We start from the raw sequence: 23939 nt of genomic DNA, 5'->3' as shown, positions 1-23939 counted from the left end.
CAAAGTGTGGTCCCCGGATCCACAGTCAGCCTCACCTGAGAACCTGTTAGAAATGCAAATTCCCAGGCCCCACCCCAGACCTACTGAGTCAAAAACGCTGGGAGTGGGACCCAGAAGACTACGTTTTTATCAGCCCTTGGGTGATTCTAAGCTGAAGAATGACCAGGTAGTGAATCAACTTTAGGGCAGGAAAGGATTTCTTGGAGCTAGCCAGAGGGAAGAAACTGTAACCTTAGAATATTAGTCTCGTTCAGTAGCAGAGCTAAGCAAGCCTAACCTTGGGGAATGTGGTTCTAGTAAAGAAAAAAGTTGAAATCTGAGATGCTTTTGACATTAAAGAGGAGGGTTTAGTTTATACAGAGTTTCAATCTGTTAAATAAAAACTCAAAGAACAAAAAGGATCCTGAAGAGACTGGAGTGTCAGGGGACACTCAAGATGAGACAAGCCTGGACTTCCCTGGTGGTGCAGTGGTTACGAATCCGCCTGTCAATGCAGGGGACATGGGTTCCAGTCCTGGTCCGGGAGGATCCCACATGACGCGGAGCAACTAAGCCCGTGCGCCACAACTACTGAGTCTGCGCTCTAGAGCCCTCGAGCCACAACTACTGCGTCCGCATGTCACAACTACTGAAGCCCGCGCGCCTAGAGCCCGTGCTCCGCAACAAGAGAAGCCATGACAATGAGAAGCCCGTGCACCGCAACGAAGAGTAGCCCCCGCTCACCACAACTAGAGAAAGCCCGCATGCAGCAACAAAGACCCAACACAGCCAAAAATAAATAAATAAAGTAAATTAAAAAAAAAAAAAAAAAGATGAGACAAGCCTGCTCAGAGGAGAACCACATGTCAGAGCATCACACAATCATGGCAGGGGACCAGAGCCTGGCACAGATAACTCTCCCCCAAAATGCAGACAGTCTTCAGTTTGGTCCCTATAAAGACACAGAAGAAATGGTGGAGTTTGAAAGACTGGGAGGAAAGGATGTGTTTAAGACTGATTTTCAGAGAGAATAGAGGAACTTACATGGCAGGCTTCACTTAGGACCAGGAATGCAGTGAAGCCAGTACCATTCATGCCAGGCTCGTCCAGGTATCCACGTGGGGGAATTGACTCTTCCCAGATATTAGGCTCTGTATTAGTCAGACTTTTCCAGAAAACAAGAGAGGGTGTGTGTGTGTGTGTTTGTGTGTGTGTGTGGGGGGGGGCAGGGGGTGCACGTGCACACGAGAGAGAAAGATTGATTTTAGGGAACTGGCTCACATGATTGTAAGAGGCTCTGTGAGGCCAAAATCTGATGGAGTAGGTTGGCAGGCTGGAGACTCAGGGAAGAGAGGCAGTTCAAGTCCAAAGGCACTCTGCTGGCAGAATTCCTTCTTGCTGCAGGAGGGAGACATGGAGTGGTGGTGGTGGTGTCTGTCCTGGTTCTATTGAGACCTTCAACCGATTGGATGAGGCTCACCCACGCTATGGGGTGAGCCTCATCAATTAAATTAATTGATCAATTAAATAGTAATCTTATTCAAAAACACCCTCATAGGAACAACCATAACAATGTCTGACCAAATATCTGGACACCACGGCCCAGCCAAGTTGACATATACAATTAACTACCATGGGCCTGCACCCAGGAAAGCTGCCTGCTACCAGGCTGGTGGTAGGGGTGCCAGTGGTGTGGTATGCTGCTACTGTGTTGGACAACTCAGAGGAACAGGGATCTGACAGGGAGCTCCTCACTGAAGGATATACTACTTTGTGTTCAGTTCATTTCTATTTCTAAGCTGTGTGTGTATAATACTCTAGTTAGAGGAAAGGAATGAATTATATAAATTTCTACAAATAAATCAAGTAATAATAATTCCTTAAATATTTGGAATTATCCACCATATCTAAAATGTTAAATTTATTTCCCCCTACCATTGTCTTACTCAAGGCTGTCCTAATTTCTAGATCCTCTCCCTCAGCATAATTTGATTGCTTTTCAGGCATTTCCTGATTACTCTTCATCTGTTTTGATTCTATTTTCCTTGCCTTATTTATCTCTTTATTGTCTATAAAAATTAACAGGCGTTTGGACTCTTCTAATTTTTTTGTTATTATGAATAATATTACTATGAACATTTATTCATAAGTGTTTTGGTATATATGCCCACTCATTTCTGTTGGGGATATTCCTAAAAGTGATATACATGCACGTGCTCAATTTTATCAGACTATGTAATACCAGTTTCCTCAAGCTGTGTGTCTGAGAATTCCAGATGCTCTACATTTTCACCAACACTTGTGAGTCTCACCACTCCAATGAGTTTAAGATGAGTATTTTACTGTGGTTTTAATTTGTATTTTCCTGAGTAATAATAAGTTTGAATTCCTTTTCATTTGTTTGCTGGCCATTTTGTCTTTTTTTGGAGGGGGTAAGTACCTATTCAAGTCTCTTGCCCTTTTTTCTATTGGGTTGTCTAACTTACTGATTTTTTGGTCTTTCTTTATATATTTTGTATACAAGCCTTTGTAGCTTATAGTTATTGTATAGTATTCTCCTACTCTGTGGCTTGCCTTTTTACTCTAAATGGTATCATTTGATAAACAGAAAAAGTCTTAATTTTAATGTGGTCCAATTTATCAGTCTTTTTCTTTATGGTTAGTTTCTTTATGGTTAGTCCTGTTTAAGAAATCCTTCCTTAACTCCAAAGTAGTGGAGGCTCTGTTATGTTAGAAACTCTCACAGAAATTTTATTTTTTACCACTCACATTTAGGTATACTCTCACCTGGCATTAATTGTATGTAAGGTATGTGTCAATGTTCATTTTTTCAGTGTGTTCCAGGGTGAGTTCCCTAGGAAACAGCATCTGGGCTTTTGAGGTTTGTGTGCAGGAGTGTTGCTGGCGTAAACCCCTCAGGTACAATCTGAAAGGCAGCAGAGGAAGCAGGATTGGGTGCAGGGAGACAAGCTGTGAGGACACAGCTGCATCAGTGACCTAAGCTGCTCCCAAGGGGCGCTCTTGAACTGGAACGGCCCTTCAGAGACCAATCTAGGCAAGGGCCAGGACTTTGCATCCTTGCATCGACCAGTCACTGGAGGTGGGGTACCCTCAGGGAGAGAGAGTAATCTTGGGTGATGCAGCTGTCTTTGGCTGAGGGAAATTCCCAGAGCGAGATGCAGCTGTGAGCAGCCACCTAACTTTCCCAGCAACTGGGAGAATGAGAGCCTCTGTCCTGAAGGTGCATCTGAGTAAGCCAGTTGATTCAGAACAATTTATTGAAAAGATCATCCTATTCCCACTGTTCTGCAGTGCCGCCTTTGTCATAGATCAAGTGACCACATGTGTGGGTCTGATTTTGAACTCTATTCCGTTCTATTGGTCTCTTTGTCAATCCTTGAGGCAATACCACAGTTGTCTCAATTACCGCAGCTTTATCTTAAGTTTTGATAACTGGGACATTTTGTTTTTCAAGATTGTCTTGGCTATTCTTGGCCCTTTGCATTTATATTGAAGTCCTCAAACTAGTTCATCAATTATCACACATACAAAATGTCTGCTGGGTTTTTGATTGGGTTTACGCCGACTCTATAGGTTCAATTAGAGGAGAACTGACATTTTCAAAACATTGATTCTTGTAATTCACAAACTTGATCTATCTCTTCCCCTATTTTGGTCTTTAATTTCACTAAATAATATTTTATAGTTTTCTGTGTAGAGTCCTTGAAAATCTTTTCCTTTCCTTTTTTTTTTTGACGCTGCTATAAATTTTTAAAAAAATTTCATTTTCAAACTATTTATATTGGTATAAAATTACAACTGACTTTTGTATATTGCCCTTGTATCTGGCAACTTTGTTAAACTTACTAATTCAAATAATTTGTAGATGATTTTGGATTTTATGCATGCATAATTACGTTGTCATTGGAAACTGACAGTTTTATATCTTCTTTTCCACTCCTTATATCTTTTAACTTCTCTTCCTTACTATAGGAACTCTGATTTAATGATGACTAGACTATCAGATTTAATAGCCATAGCAGGTAATTATAGCACAATTTATTTAATCAATATTTGATTAAAGGGCACTTAAATCAGTCCTCTCTTTATCATAAATAATGCTGCAATGAGCATCTTTTTACACACGTTTTTGTGCAGTTGTCTCATTCATTCCTTAGAATGTATTCTGGATTTCTTGGAATAGTCCAATCAACAATTAAATTAAACACATATAAATATATTTAAAATACTTTTAAAACAAGTATATGTGGTTATCAGACAACCATGCATTTTCTTAGTAACTTCTGTTTTGAGTTACAATGGGATCACACTTTTACAGAAAAAAGTCTAGGGTCTTGAAATGTAAATTTAGAAAAAGTATTTTTGTGAGATGTGAGCATACCTACTCCTTTGTATTTGCGTTCTAAGGTACTCTGACTTCCTGGGCTTCATATAGTCTTACTGTATTTTCATAAATCTCTTACATAGTGTAAGAACTGCCTGATCTCTTGACCTAAATAAAAATGTATTTTTCCAACATTTTCCTTTGATATTGCAAAAAGAAAGCAGAGAGGAGAGGAAGAGAGAGAGAGTAAGAGAAAGAACAAAAGGGAAAAAAGGAAGTATAGATAAACAATTTGAGACCTTAATTTCTGCCTTGCCATTTCAAGGTAGTAGACTAATTCACTGCCTCAGGGCAGTTATGTGGCAGGTGGAAAGCAGAACCATCTGCAGGATGTTCCCAGCTTTGTTTCAAAACATTTAATCCCACTGAGAACAATGATTCCCCAGAAAAAAAGTTCCCCTGGTCTAGTATTAGAAGAGGTTCATAGAGACACAGCGACCCAGGTCCTGCTTATAGAAGATATGTTCCAAATATTGCATGGAGCGCACCTACACTAAAAAATTAATTTGTTGTTTATCTGAAATTCAAATTTAACTGGATGTCCTCTTGTGTGTGTGTGTGTGTGTGTGTGTGTGTGTGTGTGTGTGTCTGTGTGTGTGTATAATTCCCCCTAAATCTGGCAACCCTAGATCGCAGGCACTTCAGAGCTCAGCTCTGCACCGGACAGAGATTCCTGAGGCCCACGTGTGGTCTGGAATGCATCAGAGAGCCACCAGGTCTGGGTCTATACAACCAGGAACAGCGGCTATCTTGGTAGTAAGTGGAAATAAACAGATGACTGAGGACCAAGCTCCCGCACCCTGTCACTGTGTGAAGCCTTGGAAACCTGGTCCAATCTGGTATGGGAGAGGCAGATCTTTCCAGAATGTCCAAGGCTGAATTTCTGATTTACTCATTGAGATGAAATATTCAAGTAACAATTAATTTGTTTCCTAGAATATTTAAAAGCCATAATCCATTCACATCTGAATTTGTAAACCACGATTATAACCTTGTGATGATACAAAAACAAGAAACAGAAAAGTCTGTTGCTTCAAAATCTGGGTGATTAGCATCTTGACTCTTGTTTCCCAATGATCAGAGCTCAAGAAAAGGCTTTGTTTGTGTAGGTCAGGAGCGGAACTAAGGATTCAGGGGGAGGCATGGTGACAGCTGCCTATTCTTGCGTCTAAATACCTCCTCATGGTGCCTCTGTTTTCCCCTCCGAGGTGTCTCTGAGTTGCAGAGTACAGGGTATGAGGCAGAAATCTGCCCAGCTCGGCCCGCAGGGCCTGCACCCACTCACCCTGCTTAGTCACGGGCAGCACTCCCGCCTCCCACCATCAGTCAGTGTTGGTCACGGAGAATGTGGTCATGACCAGGACCTGCAAACTCAGCCCAAATGAATGAGGTTCCCCAGGGAGCTCTGTGTGGACGTGAAAACCACCCCCAAGTCGTATGTATTGTTTATTTCTACAGAACTTTGACTCCAATTTGCATGCTGCTCTTCTGATCCTGGTGAGTTCAGCTGGACCTGAGCTGTTGGGAGGACTCCCTTTTGTTCTCCGTGACTCAGAAGCCTAGCCTGAAGGCAGCCAGGCTGTTTTCTTGGCCATTTTTCTCCCGGCTCACTCCCTAAACTTTAATGCCTTACCACTCCTATGGTAAGAAAACAAAACGAAAATGAAAACAAAACACAAAAGTCAAATCCAACCAGGAAAAGATAGCTCATGAGAGAGAGAACCTTGAGATCTTAGAAAGACCCAGTGTAGCCAGGCCGACCTGCTACTCATTGCGACTTTCCCCCCTCCCCTCTGATTTCCTCTTGACCTTTGATTGGAGGCTGTTTTCATTGATTTCTTCTGGTGAGGATGTTGGAGAAGAGGTGCTTCTCTCACTCAGAAGGAGATCCTGGGCCCATATTTTCACTTCAGCTGCTCAAATGACAGGTTTAAATAAGGATAAAGAATCCAAAAGAGGAAATCAGGTGGGTACATTATACAGAGACAAGATTTTTTTTATATCCTCTTCATTCTTCACGCTTCAAAAGTCTACCCATTAGCACTTTGGCTCAGTGTTCTCCTGATCCTTGTCCCAAACCTGCCCCCATCTTAGGAGGGAGTGGGTGCGAGGGGGGGAAAACCCAGCTTCTTCGGTAGATATTGTAACACAAAGCCAGTGAACTGGAGGCAAAAACCACTTCATCATAATTTGCAGGAAGCTCTGTCCTGGTTTTTAGGAATTCACCAATTCCGAACTCATTGGCAGCATAGAGACCTATTTCTAGGCTTTTTTTTTTTTTTTTTCCCCTGAAGTTACTCTTTCCATAACCTCCAGGTCAATTTTAGAGATGAATTTATTGATGATCAAGGAACTGGTGTATGAAGTCTAAAATCCTCTGCCTGTATTTAAGAGGTATCCTATGATCTGGCCTTTCTCATTTCAATTCCTAATTTAGTTGGAATGAGTTAAGTAGTAAAAAGCTTAGCTTTAAGAAAATACCTGGAGTAAGAGTTATTATTATGCTGCACTGAAAATATGGCTATTCTTCCAGCTTGCTTGTATATCTAGCTGTCTTTCCCACCAGCTCTCACTAAACTGTAGCTGGTTTCCACAGTTTCTTGATGTTTGAAAAACGCCCCACCCTCTCCATCCCCTTCCCAGGTAGGGCTTCTCTCTGCTGTTATCAGAGAGAGATCTGACCTGATACTTTGGACTTTTAAATGAACACTGAAATCAGCCTCTCTGGGGTATCTCACTATTTTCTTCTTTCAGGTACTATGGGACACCCTCAGTCCTTTTTAGAGAAGGAGGGCTGGAGCAGTGCCCTGTGCCCTTCTGGCAGGAGAGAAGCTCATACACTTTATCTTTTCTCTCTCCCATCTTTTGTCTGAGGGAATCCCAGAAATAGCTATGATGGTAAAATATGTGAATGGCTTACTATTTATATCTGGTCTTCAGGTGCCATAATAATCATAATACATATAATTAAATATGTCCAATTAAGTTGGTGGTAAGTCTTAGCTCATTTCAATGTTACTGTTTGTATTTGAAAATCCAGGATAGTTTCATCTGGAACCGGCTGTTCTGTCATTCATCAGAACTGGCTTTCTGGAGAATTATGTTGTGCCTCTGTGATCATGCTGTGCACCCCATGCTGGAAGCTTCACTCCCCTCCCAGTGGGAGCGCAGCTTCTCATTTCCTCAGCCTTCTGTTCATGATTTATGGATCAGACGGAGGATGATGTTGGCTCCATCTGGAAAGTGGGTCAGCCAGTCTTTGAGGAGACACATCGGAGGTCTTGAAATAGTGCTCTGGATACAGACTCCGTAAGTAGAGAGACTGATATGGAAGAGAAGAAAGGGCTGGACTCTCCGGAAGTGGAATCAAATTTCTCCTAGAGTGGACTTCGTCAAAGACAGAGGCTCAGCACAGTTGAAGGCAGGCATTAAAAACCCTTCCTGATCTCAGATACCTCCCTCAGAGCCCTGTCTGAGCACCGAAACTGGCCACAAGTAGACTGTTGGCCACTGGGCTAAGTCAGTCAGAAAAGCTGACTGTGTTACTGAGGAGGAGTACTATGTTGGCACCTACTGGAACAGTTATACCATTTCTTTGCCAGACTTAGTCCAATGGCTTGCAAAGGGTGAGGGGTACCCTATCCCATTCTCATACCTCCCCCCAACCCAAGGAGGTCAGCAATCTCCCTGAATCCTGTGTTCATAATTTCCTTGTTTTTATTTTCATCTGTGTGAGGATAACACAGTTCATTCATCTGTTCTCCTGTGGATAGGCATTCAGGATTTCCAGGTCTGTGCTGTTTAAACAGTGATGTTATTAACATTCTTGTATATATCATAGGGTATACATGGGCCAGAGTTTCTTTTGTGTATATATCAAGAGTGGAAGTGCTAGATCATAGAGTAGGTGAATGTTTGGCATTACTAGATAATCCAAAATTATTTTCTAAAACGATCATACTAATTTACATTTCTACCAGCAGAGCATAAGAGATTTTGTGAATCCACATCTCCTCCATCCTTTCCACAACCAGTGCCAACAACTTGGCATTATTAGACTTTTTAATTTTTGCCAAATATATAGATATAACTCATATGTCTCATGTTTTGATTTGCATTTCCATGCTCACTAATGAGGTTGAACATTTGCTTTATGTGTTTACTGGCCATATACGTTTCTTCTGTTTTGAAATTTCTGTTCATGTCTTCCGCTCATTTTTCAGTTGGGATATAAGTACGTTAAACTGATACATAGGAACAGTGATTTTTCTAAGGAATAGAATTAATTTTTATTCTAAAATTAGGATTCTACTCCCAAATGAAGTTGGCACACATTATTTTATATATTAATATTATTCTTACTCTAGGAAAACCTTATTTGCATCTGAAATTCAGAGGGTATGAATGGGCAGCCACATTCCAGACCTTTGGAAAATTACAATCCTGAATTCAACAATTTTCAACCATCTCAACCATTATCATCCTGCTTTCCCATCCACTTCTAGTCTAAACCACCCTCATCTCTCACTTTGACTAATGCAACAGCTTCCTAACTAGTCTCTCTGCTTCTATTCTTGCCCTCCTCAGTCAGTCTATATAGCAGCCCCCATGATTTTTTTACTCCTGTCAAAACCCTCCCATGACTTTCAACTGCCCTTGTAATAAAACCAAAACTCATTGCCACAGCACAAGAAACTCTATGTGATTTGATTGTTGCCTTCTCTCTCCATCCATTTTTCCTTGACCTCTATCCACACAGAAATTTTTGCTGCTCCTGGGACAGACCAGTCTTGATACTCTTTCAGGGGTTTTATGATCATTATTTTCTGCTGGGAAAGTTGTTCTCCTGAGTCTTCCCATGTATCGGTCTTTCACACCGTTCACTCTCCTACTCAATGCCACTTAACCAGAGGTGCTTTCCCTGACCTCCAATCTCTATATATCTTCTTATCCCACTTTATTTTTCCTCACACTACATATTACATCTGAATGTAAGTGCCACAATGGCAGAAACTTGACTTGTTTCCTGCTGCATCACTTTTATATAGAACGGTGTCTGGCACATAGTGGACCCCCCAATAGGTATTTGTTAAATAAAATAAAATAATATAGATGAGAATGCTACCCAAAACTTCTTCAGTTGTTCACCTAGACGTTCACAGATAGCATTAAATCAGCATAGGTAAACCATATCATACAGAATCGGTTCTAAGAACTAAGATGATTCTAGCTAGGATCAAAGGCTGATTCTAGAAAATCAAGTCAATTTTGGAGAATACTTAGAGTTGGTAGTTCTTTTTTTTTTTTTTTAACAAACTTTATTAGGTACATTTTACATATCACCAGTTTCTAGTGTAAAACACAAATGATTTTAAATAACTTTACTGAGTGGTACAGCTACCATCATCAGTTTTAGAACATTTTCATCCCCCTCAGTAAGATTCCCTTGTGCCCATTTATAGTTGATTCTTTTGTTTTTTTTTTTTTTTTACAGTTGATTCTTATTCCCATTTCCAGCCCCAAGCAACCACTGATCTACATTTTGTCTCCATACATTTGCCTTTTCTGGACATTTCATCTAAATACAATATGTGGTCTCTGTGTCCAGCTTCTTTCACTTAGCATAATATTTTTGAGCTTTATCCGTGACATAGCATGTGCTGGCAATTTGTTCATTGCTATGGCTGAAGAGGATTCTACCATATGGCTGTACCACACTGTGTCTATCCATTCCCCAGTTGATGGACCTTGTCCGTGGTTTCTGGACTTTGGCTATTGTGAGTAAAGCTGCTGTGAACATTCATGTGTGTGTCTTTGTGTGGACATAATGCTTTCATTTCTCTTGAGCAAATACCTAGGAGTAGAGTTGTTGGGTCACAGGATATTTTATATTCAACTCTTTTGAGAAATTGCTAATCTGTTTTCCAAAGTGACTGTGCCACTTTACACTCCCACCAGAAGTATACGAAGGCTCCTGTTTTTCCACATCCTCACCAACATTTGTTATCATCTGTCTTGTTTATTATAGCCCTTCTAGTGGGTATGTAATGGTATCTTGTGGTTTTGATTTTCATTTCCCTAAAGACTAATGATGTTGAATATCTTTTCATGCACTTATTAGCCAATCGTATATCTTCTTTGGAGAAATGTCTATTCAAAGTGTTGGTAGTTCTTAAAGGTCTTAAAGGAGAGGAAGTGTATTTGTGGAAGTTTTCTCAATACACAGAATTAACTTCTACAAAGGCAGACATAGGATGAGAGTGTGCAAATTACTTATAAAGGAAGAGTGTAAACAGCATAGCTTTGTTAGAATGGAGTACCTCCAAAATGTAGTGGAGGACTATTGGGATGGGCAAAAAAAGTTAGTAAATGGCCTTGAATGCCAGGTTGAGTAATGCAGTGGGAGAGGAGTGGTAGCACAAAGAGACTGGATTTTGATGCCTAAAAGAAGTACTTGGGTTAAATATGCATGCACTAGTTTTCTTGTTTGTGGGGACATAACAGGATATATTCCTCAGTCTATTATAGGACTGTAGGAGAAGAATAGATTCCAATGACCATTTGGTTCATTTGTCTATCCAGGCAGAATTAAATATAACTCATTTCTGATACATGGATATAGTTTCTACTGGAGATCACAAATTATTCTTCAAGGAAAGATATTCTCTTCTGCTCTTGACTAATCCATTTCAATTAAAAACAACCTTGACATTCAGAAAAGCCTTCTTATTGCTTTCTTATTTCTTTCTTTTTTAATAAATTTATTTATTTATTTGGCTGTGTTGGGTCTTCGTTGCTGTGCACAGGCTTTCTCTAGTTGCGGTGAGCGGGGGCTACTCTTTGTTGTGGTGTGCAGGCTTCTCATTGTTGTGGCTTCTCTTGTTGTGGAGCATGGGCTCTAGGCGTGTGAGCTTCGGTAGTTGTGGCTCGTGGGCTCAGTAGTTGTGGCTCACAGGCTCTAGAGTGCAGGCTCAGTAGTTGTGGTGCACGGGCTTAGTTGCTCTGCGGCATGTGGGATCTTCCCAGACCAGGGGTCAAACCTGTGTCCCTGGCATTGGCAGGTGGATTCTTAACCATGGCGCCACCAAGGAAGTCCCCCTTACTTCTTTCTTGACTTTTAATTACATTTTAATTTTTTACTCTAAAATATCTGATTTGAGATATAAAAATGAACAGTTGAGACAGCTACTTTTCATCACATTTGGTCTTCATGATACTGCAGATTCTTGAAAACTGTTTCTCTTTTTAGCCTCTGTTCCCTAGTGTGCTTTTTCTATGCTCATGAAGAACCCATCCCTCCGTAGACGGTGTGATAAATGATGGCCATATAGACTGGAAGCCAGCCCCATCACCCAAGAACATTCACTGACACAGTGAACAAAAGGAACTGAAAGCTTCTTGTGCCAAAACTTCTCTAAAATTCTCCTGCGTTTGAATAGGGAGCTGTTGGTAAAGACCAGACAAAATTTTCCCTGAAACTACTGATTCCCAAGGGTACATCAAAAGGACAAGTGGAAATGATTTATATATGCCACAGGACTCAGGCTTCTGCCTCAGACCTACTTAAATGCTAGTACCGAAAGTAATCAAAAGAAGACACTTCTAAGTAAACGTCAATAACTATCTCACAGGTATGGACGTTCTCTCTTCCCTTTCCCTGGGGACAACTCAGACTTACAGCTAATCTGTCATTGAGCACTTACTGTATGTAAGAGGAGGAGAAAGAGGAGGAAGAGGAGGAGAGACCAACTGACCACAGATTAGATAGGAAATCTTAAAGTAAATTTCTTTGCCTCCTTTTTTTTTTTTTTCTTTAGGGATAGCAGAGGTCTGGAGGAAACTTTTTTTTTTTTTTTAAGTAGGCATACATAATATTACTGTTAAAATAAAACGATAGATTTGCAAAACTGTTTTGTACCTGGATTCATACTTAGGTTTGTCATTTTCTTAGCCTGCGGATATTCCTGAAAAGTGCAGTGATTGTCTTCTTTCACTACATTTTGTTGGCATATATTTCCATGTTATGTTTCTTTGTTTTCCTTTTCCATACAATCCTGATGTTAAGATGATGTCTGCAATTTCAACAATATCAACGTTACTGGATTAATTTCCTTCAAGTTTTTAAAAATAACAGCAAAAAGTTTATAAGCAGCTTACTACTTTAAACTTGTTCTTTATAAGTTTGTTTGGATTTACAAGTTTCTGCTCTTCATCAATGAGGAACCGTCATTGGTTAGTGTATCCTATGTGTGCATGATCCTGAGCACTTGAAGATCCCAACTTTCAGAAGCTCCTGTGTTCAGATGGAGAGACAAGTCCTAAACTGATCATGAAGTAAACCCCCATTATGCCCAAGGTAATATGCTGATGAAAGCTATATCATGAATTATAACAACATATGGGTACATATGGTGTGAGGGGCTTCCCTCCAGCAAGGGAAGCAGACAAAATTGAGCAAAGACAAAATAATCCATTTCCCATCTTTTGCTATCCACAAAGTCCATATTTCAGTAAACTTTGTTTCAAATTTTTTGGTTGTTCTTATTTCTTAATAAGAAACAGAGACGATCCTTGTATTGAATGGAGTTGGGCTTTGAATAATTAATTTGGTGTGATTTTTTTGTGAAGGTCATATTGGTCCTTTCCTGCACTGCTGAATGTCAGGTCAGTGTCATGGGACATTGGGGAAATACTTCACCTCAGCACATTCAGGATTCTCCTAACATAAATGCCATTTCCTGGCGTTTTCTTCCCTTGTGGTCAGGAAGTTCTTCAAGTGTCTTTAGTTTGCAGAACCATCTTGCGTGCATGGGGGTAAGGGGATTAGGGAAACTAGCAATTTGGGTCAAAGCCCTAGTGACTCTATAGATGATACTGTGTTTGCACTTCACTGGGAATGCAAGAACAGCCCAAGTCATGACTTCACAGTGAAAAACAGAGGAGACGACTCTGGAAAGAGCAGGAGTGTTGTTAGAAGTGATGCTGACAGGGAGTAAGAGTTTTAAGGGTAAACTGGAGGCAGATGAGAATAAACTGCTAAGTAAAAAACATAAACATCTTGAGTAAGCTTTCTAAGTTAGAAATAGAAATAGTTTTTTTTTTTTCTTGGTAGATTTCAGGCATATTTTCATCCCTTAATTTGACTTTCTCCTCTTTCCACATTAAATGGATGGAAAGTGTTACCAAAAAGTCAGGGATTATAATGATGAAAAGCACATCTCAGAGCAGTGGTTCTCAAAGTGTGTTCCCTGGACCAGCAGTATGAACATCACAGGGGAATTTGTTAGGAATGCAAATTCTCAGGCCTTGTTCTAGACCTACCAAGTCAGCAGTTTTGGGGCTAAGGCCACTAATTTGTGCTTTGACAAAAGTCCTCCAGGTATATCTAGTGTGTATCAACATTTGAGAACCACTGGTGTAGTGATTAAGGGTATGACATCTGGAGCCAGATAGCTGTATTACTTAGGGCAATTCATTTGTTTGTTTCCCATCTGTAAAATGGTAGCTGTACCAAACTCACAGTGTGGTAAAGAAGACTAAATGAGCTAAAGTGTGTAAAATCCTTAGAGCAATGCCTGGCCACTGTAAGTGCTATATAAATGATTAGGTGATGATGATGATGATGATAATCTCTTCATAGGTGTTATTTTCATTTTTTCCCCCCACACGCTACATTTCTCAATTTACAGCACAGCTTTGTGTTTACCAGGAGATCTTCTCCCCTATTATCTTAGAGTTATTTTCCGTGGCTCAAAGCAGCATTTCTCAGCATGTGCTCCATGGATCATTTGCATCAAAACCACCTGTGGTGCTTATTAAAATGCAGATTCTTAACCTCTCCCCAGACCTAGAGCAGTGATCAGAATTCTCTAGTGATACTTCTTCACCCAGAAATTTCAAAACCACCGCCCTTGGAAAACAAAGACTATGATCTTCATTTTGCAAGTGGGAACATGAGGCACAGGGGGTAGCATAAGCTCAGGGAAATCCAGAATCTCAGTAAGACCAGGAATAAGAACTGGATTTCTGATTTTGTGTTATATTGACAGATTATGCTGCTTCTTTGTGGCTTTATTTGCTTTATCAAGAATTTGATTCGGGTTGTGCCACTTTGTTTACTGAGACCTAGCATTATTTAACCTAAAAATAACATTTACATTATAAATCTAGAACTACCAAAAATGATGAGTTCCTGAAAAATATACCTGGACCATTATCCATCACTCAGCTAAAATTGCTCCAGTTGTGGCTGTATCTAATACATCACTCTTTTTTTTTTGGTTAAAGTTAAGTATTTTTAAAAATTAATTAATTAATTAATTATTTTTGTCTGCGTTGAGTCTTCGTTGCTGCGTGTGGGCTTTCTCTAGTTGCAGACAGTGGGGGCTACTCTTCGTTGCGGTGTGCGGGCTTCTCAGTGCGGTGGCTTCTCTTGTTGCGGAGCACGGGCTCTAGGCGCACGGGCTTCAGTAGTTGTGGCTCGCGGGCTCTAGAGCGCAGGCTCAGTAGTTGTAGCTCACGGGCTTAGTTGCTCCGCAGCAGGTGGGATCTTCCCGGACCAGGGCTCGAACCCATGGGCCCTGCATTGGCAGGTGGATTCTTAACCACTGCGCCACCAGGGAAGTCCTTAATACATCACTCTTATGTTAAAGATGAAGCAAAAGGGCTCAGAGAGGTTGAGGAAATTGTCAAAAGTCACATGACTAGATATCAGCAGTGTGGAAATTAGAGCTTGGTCTCCCAACTGCCAATCCAGTGTCCTTTCGCCATATCCCACTGTCCTAATCCTTGCTGATTTAAATGATTTAAAGGAGCACTTAAATTTTAGAAACAACTTTACCTATACTGCTCACATAAAATCTGGTCTCAGCAGTTTTTTTTTTAACCTCCTTTAATTTCTTTTACTTAAAGATATGCTAATATCACATCTTCCTTTTTACAGTCATGATAAATCAATAATATACTGACAACTAATAACTCAAAGCTCCATTGCATATTGATTTTTCGTCAATGCAAATTGGACTGTTCTAAAGCAGTTAGATTGACTTTTCAGGCTGTGATGAAAATGCTTTGGGCCTTTTCGCACAGGGCCTACGGGTCTTGTATACATTGCTCTATTACAGTCAAGCTCCCACACAGTATTAATATGCATTTAGATAACTTAGCTCTTAACTTGAGGTTACACAGGGATATTTATCTCCTCTACAAATCACACTCATGTAATTGGTGGTGGGACAGAGGTGCTATTCATGCCAGGATCACTTGATTATCTTATAAAATGATTTTCTTTTTGTCTCAATTGTTTGTACTTTTTATATTATATATGAACTTCATCTTAATGCAGTCATCTTTTTCCATTTCTCTTTCCTGCCAAGTTTCTTTTCATCTTACCCCTAGCTAGTTCACTACTACCTACTACCTAGTTAACTACTCCTCATTTTTACATCTTAGCTCAACTGTTACCTCCTCATAGAAGTCTTCCTTTTCTTTCTCTCTCTATATAAGAATCTCCCCGCCCCCATATCATGCACTCTTTGTAACTTTACAGCGTTTATTTCTTCATGGCACTGATCACAATATGTAATTTTAAAATTTATTTGTTTGCTTTTTTATATTTCTCTCTCTATACACTTTACGGTGAGGTCCATGTGTCCATCATGCAGGTGTTTGCCCGAGTACTAAGCACGATGCCTGATACACAGCAGAGGCTAAATCAACATTTGTTGAATGAATATGTCTATGAGTTGCTGTGGAATTTTGTAGTCTGCTTAGAGGGGTATGAGTACGTGTTATATCTTGGTCCCCTTTAATAACTTCTTTTGGATGATCTCCTTCAGTGACAGACACTAACATAGACATAGGGTTGTCTATCTACTCAGTTAGTTACCTTGACTCCAGACCTATTAAATGGACAGGCCTCTTAGATCATTTGGACCATGGTACCTTATCGTAAGTAAACCTAGGTTTTCTAGATCATTCTAGACCACAATGTACTATCTTCCAGAGCTTGTATTCTATGGTAGCCTCTGGTCACGGGTGGTTATTGAGCACTTGAAATGTAGCTATATGAAGTGCCATATGCTGTGAGTGTAAATTATACACTGGATTCTGAGGATTTAGTATAAAAATGCAGAATATCATTAATAATGGTCATACTGTTTACTTATTGAAATAACACTTTGGATCTATTGGGCTAAATAAAATATATTATTACATTTAATTTCACTTTTTTTTTCTTTTTACTCTTAAAATGTGCTACTGGAACATTTGAGATTATATATGTGGATCACGTTTGTGACTCACATTATATTTCTATTGGGCAGTGTTGTTCTAGACCTAACTAGTTTACCTCTGTTGTTTGGCAATGTAGACTGAAGGTGATCCCCTGAAGGGAATGCCCAAATTGCAAGAGCCTCTCATAGCCTGCTCCATTCTTGTTAGATGTGCACTAGGGGAAGGACTGGCACTCCAGGAGAGTGGCTCAGGTGTCATTTCAGTACTCCCTCAATGTCAAATCATGAGGCCCACATACAGTTTGCATCCCGAGACACAGAAACTTTAAATATCTTGCTAGTGTCCATATATCTTGCTTAAAATAATGATAGGACCAGAACCCAGGGCTTTCATTTATGCTAAGTCATTGAATTGCTTATAGAAGGACCGACTAATAAAATTATATCTTCCTTTTAAAATGCAATACTAGAAATTTTAAAGGATTGTTAATAAGTTATACAGGTTTTCTTTAAAAAATCAATTAATGATGAAATTACACCAGTCTTTAGACAACTAAATAGAAAATCATATTGTATACTCTGATAAATTAAACAAACAGAAACTCCTATTATTGCCACATTGCTATAGTAGAGGATTAAACTGGGATGACCTTTATTTAGCAAAAGCATATACATTGCAAAGCAAAATTTAAATAAGTCAGATATGAACACGAACTCTACTTGTAAATAAACACAAATCTAATAACCATTCTTCGCAAAGCTATAAAAACTCCCTTGGAGACCATACACGGCAGTTTGGAAAACCGGTTGCTATGTCTTACTCCAAAAGCCCTCACCACTGACACAACAGGCAGACTTCTCTTCTTAGGTAAGGAGATGGATTGCTAAATAATTAGCTTCATCATCATTATCTTCTGGTTCATTCATTAGTTTAGCAAATATTTAGTGGGAACCAACTATGTGCCAGGCATCTGTGTGTTCTAGGTGCTCAAGATACTACAGTGACCAATGCAGACAAACTTTTGCTCTTTGGAGCTTAAATTTTTGTGCTTAGGTATTTTCTCAACAGGAAGAATAAAATGAAATGATAAAGCAAATCTAAGCAGTGCTACCTTAGAATGCCACAGGTAACTTTTTTTTTTTTAAGTTGGGAATTGAAGTGAATTTGAGACTTTCTATCTTGTGTCTTTCCTGGGGAATTTGAAAGTGGAGGTGCATATGGAAGGTGGAGGTGCATAAAACACTACCTATCCAAAGTATTAATTAGTATTTTCAGAATGAAAATGTCAGAAGACCCTCTTAAAGCTTCAAATAAAACAATTAGACTCTGTTAGGGATTTTCCAATCATTCTGGGGGGTCTTGGCATACTTATTCAGCTCTTCTTTCTTCGGCTGGGACATCCCAACCTATAGTTAACCAGATGTCTTAGTTCTTACATCCATTAATTCTAGGAACTCCCAGTCAGAATGGCTTCCCTTCCCGCTCAACAGACTCATTCTCATTCTTTCACAGTCCGAGTCCTGCCCCGGCACATGTTCTCTCCCTTCCACATATTCATTTGCTTACACTTCCACAGGTTCCCCTTCATCCCTTTCAAGCAGAGAGGTTCCTTTAATATGGCATTTCTCCCTTAAAGTTCAGCCGGTAGATGTCTCCATTACTCCCTTATAGCTAAGACGTCGGCAAGTAGGGTTTAATCATTTCTTTAACCGACAACAAGGAGGAAGATTTGATAATTTGCCTAAAATGAGCAGATGTTCGGGAGGACACGTCTTCATCCTACGTCCCTCGTCTCCGATTTAAGCCACAAATGAAAACTACTTTCTCCCTCTTTTCCAGGCGAAAGGAAAGGCTGATTTAACTAAGCATGCTATATGCCAACACCCTCCTCCTCGGTACGTCCAAGTTTCCTTCGCTCTGAGCCACCAAACCTCTGCTTCTCCCTTCACTCCGCACACCCCACCTCTCACCCCCTCAGGTTCCCGAGTCATCAGGGAACGCGAGGGGGTGAAAGGTCTCAGCGGAGCTGCATCCCGCGCCACCGCCTCCTCCTGCGCCTCGGGTTCAGCACTGGACAGCTCCCGCCCCAGCCCAACAAATGGCAGTCGGCTGATTGACAGAGGAGCTGGCCAAACAGGGCACAAGACGACTTGAAGCCGCCCTACAAGGGTTTGGTTGCGGCCAAGCTGCCTCTTTAAACCGGCTTTCCTCCCGAGAGCAGGGAGAGGCAGGAGTGTGGTTTGTGGCCAAACTTAAAGACTCCAATTAACCAGCTGCCTAGCCCTCGTGGTTCCGGAAAGACAAACGCCTTAAAAGAAACCCTAGCTGCTGCGCTCGCGGTGCGGGTCTGGGCGCGCGCGCTCCGCGCCTCGGGGCGAAGCGAACGAGGAGGAGCCTGAGCCGGGAGGCGGGAACGACCTGCCGCGGGCGAGGCGATGGAGCAGCGTCTTCGGCGGCCGCGGCGGCGGCAGCAGCAGCAGCTCCCGAACACACCTCAATGAGAGCGGCGGTGGAAGCTGCTAAACAGAAAGACGTAAGCAGGCTAACTATAGCTGCCGGCGGCGAGAGGGGAGGTAACCTGCTCGGCTCAAGGCTGCGAGGTGCGTAATCCCGAGCCGACCCGCTGTGGAGCAGGAGCAGCCAGCGTTTCCACAGGTGATTTGATCTCCAGTGACGGTAGCTTAGTCAGCCGCGCATATTTCAGAACATTGCCATTTTAAAGTCCTTTTGGACTGGGTGCCAGCTGAAAAGGGGGAAGACTCCTAGGAAAAGTCTTACTGCTGATAGACACGACCAAAATTTAAAAAGTGACTCCTTCCGTTACCTCCTCTCCTTTCTGCGAGGCAGATGGGAGCCATGGCTTATCCCTTACTCTTCTGCCTCCTGCTCGTTCACCTGGGATTAGGAGCTGTCGGCGCCGGCCGCGACCCTCCAAGTCGGACGGATTCCCCTCGAGAGAAGACCCTGAGGGCGAAGCAGCACGCCCAGCAGCCGGCTCGAGCCTCTGCCTCGGACCCCTCGGCTCCCTGGAGCCGCTCCACCGACGGCACCATCTTGGCGCAGAAAATCGCCGAGGAGGTGCCCATGGACGTGGCCTCTTACCTCTACACCGGGGACTCCCACCAGCTGAAGCGAGCCAACTGCTCCAGCCGCTACGAGTTGGCGGGCCTGCCGGGGAAGTCGCCGGCCCTAGCCAGCTCCCATCCCTCCTTGCACGGGGCGCTGGACACGCTGACACACGCCACCAACTTCCTCAACATGATGCTGCAGAGCAATAAGTCGCGGGAGCAGAACTTGCAGGACGACCTGGAGTGGTACCAGGCACTGGTGCGGAGCCTCCTGGAGGGTGAGCCCAGCATCTCCCGGGCGGCCATCACCTTCAGCACCGAGTCGCTGTCCGCCCCAGCCCCGCAGGTCTTCCTGCAGGCCACGCGCGAGGAGAGTCGCATCCTGCTCCAGGACCTGTCCTCCTCAGCACACCACCTGGCCAACGCCACGCTGGAGACCGAGTGGTTCCACGGCCTCCGGCGCAAGTGGAGGACTCACTTGCACCGCCGCGGCTCCAATCAGGGGCCCCGGGGCCTGGGCCACAGCTGGCGGCGCAGGGACGGTCTTAGCGGGGACAAGAGCCACGTCAAGTGGTCTTCGCCTTATCTGGAGTGCGAGAACGGCAGCTACAAGCCCGGGTGGTTGGTCACTCTCTCCGCTGCTTTCTACGGGTTGCAGCCTAACCTGGTCCCGGAATTCAGGTAGGGAGGGAAAAAAGATAAAAGCAAAGCCTTCCTTCCGGTTTCATGGGTAGGTGCGCGTGTGGGGAAGGAACGCTGGCTGTGACATTTAGGCCTCCCACCTTCAAAGCAGAGACCCAGGCTGAGGGACACCCCACGCAGGCGCAAGTGCTTAGGGACAAGTAGTGCCCCGCATCTGTCAGCTTCAGACACTCAGCAAAAGCTTTTCTCTCAAATCAGTTCCCCTGCAAGGGGCAAGGGACGGGAGCTCTTGATAGAGCTGAGAGATGCTCTCTGTTTCTCTCTAACCCTCGGGAGAGCAGGGAGGGGAGTTCCCGGTCAGGGGTGATGCACTGCACCCTGGCAAGCTCAGGGCATGCCAGCCAGGCACAGAGTGGCGAGCAACTCACAAGAGTAGAAAAGGGAGTGGGAAGAGAGTTCGTTATTTCTGCTACTTCGGGGTAGCCTCTACCTACTTCCTCCTACGTGTGTAGTTTGAGGCGCCAGTCTGTTGTTAGTTACCAGAGCGCATAATGAAAACACTGCAGTCCCCTCGGCAGTTCTGTCCCTTGAGCAGTGAGTCAGTCTCAGCAGCATAGCTGTCTCTAGGAACCATACTTTGCAATTTGATAGGTGTGCTCCTTCTACTCATCTCCCTCCTTCCCTCAACTCATCTCCCATTCCTTGGTCCCCTCTTTCTCCTGTTTTCTGTGTTAGGCACACCTAAGGGTTCTCTGGCCCTTCACATACACACATTTTATAAATGAACCTGGTTGAGTTATCCTAGGGAGGGAGGAATCAGTTCTCACTGAATTCACTCAAGGAGCTCAGAGAAAATTTAGTAATAGTTCTGTATTTCCTGCCTCAAGGTATAGCATTTGTGGGAAGATGAGAATTTGCAGATTAGCAGGTGGTATCTTGTGCCCTGGGACGTGCCTGATTTTTGGGGTGAGGGACTTTTAGAAGTAGCCCTGTTGAGTGAACATGAGGAACAGAAAGGAAAGAGTAGAAACTCCAAAGAGGGCCTGGGAGAAGGCCACAGGTTGACTGGGACCCTCCCCAATTCCCAATGGGAAGAAGGTCTTGGGGGTTGAGGTTGCTTCTGTACTTTCTGGGAAACTGGGCAAAAGTGAGAAACCTGTGTGTGTTTTAATGCCCTTTTGGTACAACAAGGACAGGATGATGACCTGGTGAAAGTTACCAGGGGGAGTACTGGGTGGGCAAATGGGAGGAGTCAGAAAGCTTATTTGTCTTGGCACTGTTATTTACTGCTGAATGACCTCAAGAAAGTTGCTTAATCTCTCTGGGCCTCAACAACTTACCTATCAAGTGAGGGAGTTGAACTAGATGGTCTCCGGGGAGCCATCCAGTTATAAAATTCTGTGGCTTTTAATGCTGGCAACACGTGAGAAGGTATAAATGAAAAGTAACCTCCTTTCTCTAACTCTGTATGACCATATTAAATGTTTTTTGTGTGTGTCTATCTCTTTAAAGGATCTTGTCTTAAACCAGCGTAACTCTTTCCTACTTTAAGGATAATCTTATTTCCTCCTGATTTCTGCAGGATCCTATTAGTAAGAGCTGAGCCCAGCTTTGAGTCTTTGCTATATTATTTGCTCAGAAAAGATCTGCAGATGCCATTCACTTATAGAAAATTGCTTTTGGCCTTCACATAAGCCTTTTCAGGGAGTCCCAGGTCCCAGAACTGAAAGATCGATCGATCAATCAATCAGTTGATCTATCCATTCATCCATCTTACTAACGTATATTGATACTTTATGTTAGGCTCTGTGCTAACTGCTTTGCATGTATTAAATTGATTAATCCTCACAACAAACCTGAGTTAGGTTTTATTAGTTTCCCTGTTTTACAGAAAAGGAACCTGAAGCACAGAGAGATTAAGCTTCTTTCCTAAGATCACGCAGCAGTTAAGTAGTAGAGTCGGGATTTGAGCTCGATTCACACTTTTAACCACTATGCTAAACTCTGTCTCATGAAGGTGTCCTAGGAGTGCTGCATGTATTGCAGCTCCTGCATAAAAATATATGTATTTTCAAGGGTCAGATATGAGACTGGGGATGAGAACCATTTATTTTCAGAAGTATTTCTCATAAGGCTCAGAAAGCATAGGTCACCTAAATGAACTCAGGCCTTCTGCAGGCCAAGATAAAAGGCTGAGACACCAGGGGTCATGTTGTGTAGGCTCACACGACCCTATCTAATTTTTGGACTATGTTCGGAAAATAGATTGTTTCCTCTGGCTGAGTCTCTTTAAGTGCCTTCATAGTCATCGATGGTGTTCTTTAGCCAAGGCAGGAAGCCAGGCCATTTAGTGTCTGGCTCTCTACAGAATCTGGCTCCTCCTAGCAGCACACATGAAGAGCAGAATAAGTGCTCTCCTGTGACTACTTTTGCCCCATGTCCCATGCTCCTCAAGTACTGTATTGAGGATTCGCACAGATGTTAATTATAGGAACTGGAAGAAATCTTAGATCAGATGGTTCTTCCTGTTTCATAAAGAAACAGATAAGAAGGGTGAAGTGACTTGTCCAAGAATCACATATCAAGCTTTTAACAACAGCAGAAATAGGATCCAGGCCTTCTGCCTCTGGTTCACACTATGCCATATATATATATAAATTTCAATGGGCCTTTTCTGTCTCTTCATACTCATAAAAGGCAAATGTTTTTGATGTTTTATCACCTAAGATGTGTATTCTAAAATTTTATAACGTAAGTGAATAATATTGTACAGGTATGGTAACAGGGTAAACCCCAAATGAATTTCTGAGAAACCATGACTAGGCTCTAATCATGATTTTAAATCTATTTTGAATCTATAGAGTGTTATTTGCAAAAAGCCTTATCTGTAATAAAAAAAATCTATTGCTAATGATTTCCTCATGGAAGAGAAGAGGAGGATAAACTTTGTAGTTCAGATTTTCATTTAACTTCAGTTACTATTTTAGCTAATATTTCCCCAGGTCTTACTTACAAGGTTCAAGATTTAAATTATATTTTATTTTTAGAGAATGCAAATCTGAAATATGAAATTCAAAAGTAATGTGGAAAACATGGTCAACTACCTTCTTATATTAATGCTTATCACTGTAAAACACCTCTCAGAATAAATTTTATTCCCCTCTGCTTCAGAATGACACAGGTTTCTTAAATTTTAAGGCCTAGTATAAGACTCACATGGGAAGAGTTTATTGCTTTTTATCCCCCCAAAAATGGCATTAGTGCTTTACCTAAATGGCTCCTGAGTCTTGTTATAGACCTATAGTTTAAACACTTAAGTTCTCATCTTCTATCCCAGCAAAAAAAAAAAAGACTAACAATTTAAGGTATACCCTAAATTATTTTTATTTATCATATTAGGTTTGTGATGTCCTTGCAGAGTTTTCTTCAAAGTTAAGTCCTTTGCTTTTGTATACTGATTTTTCTGTGTGGAACTTAAAGTACTATGGAGTTGGAGCCCATTGTAATGAAATCATAGACACATTCCTGGTGGTGGCTGGAACTGTTCAGTGCCTAGGATGAATATAAGGTACCTAAGTGTTTGTTGAATTTAAATTAAGGTAAAAGGAACC

General features: G+C 42.0%; 1 protein-coding gene across 1 annotated transcript in view; it reads left to right on the top strand.

The window, feature by feature from the left end:
* The first annotated feature begins 19465 nt into the window (after positions 1 to 19465).
* GPR158 (G protein-coupled receptor 158) overlaps positions 19466 to 23939 on the top strand; it is a 327082-nt gene continuing 322608 nt past the window's right edge. The window contains exon 1 of the mRNA XM_059915293.1: positions 19466 to 20367. Coding sequence (XP_059771276.1) covers positions 19466 to 20367 — 902 coding nt within the window. The remainder of the gene's footprint in view (positions 20368 to 23939) is intronic.

This window comes from Balaenoptera ricei, chromosome 2, assembly GCF_028023285.1.
Source record: "Balaenoptera ricei isolate mBalRic1 chromosome 2, mBalRic1.hap2, whole genome shotgun sequence".
Lineage (NCBI taxonomy): Eukaryota > Metazoa > Chordata > Mammalia > Artiodactyla > Balaenopteridae > Balaenoptera > Balaenoptera ricei.
The sequence above is the reverse complement of the archived record's forward strand: the minus strand, read 5'-3'. Positions and strand labels throughout refer to the sequence as shown.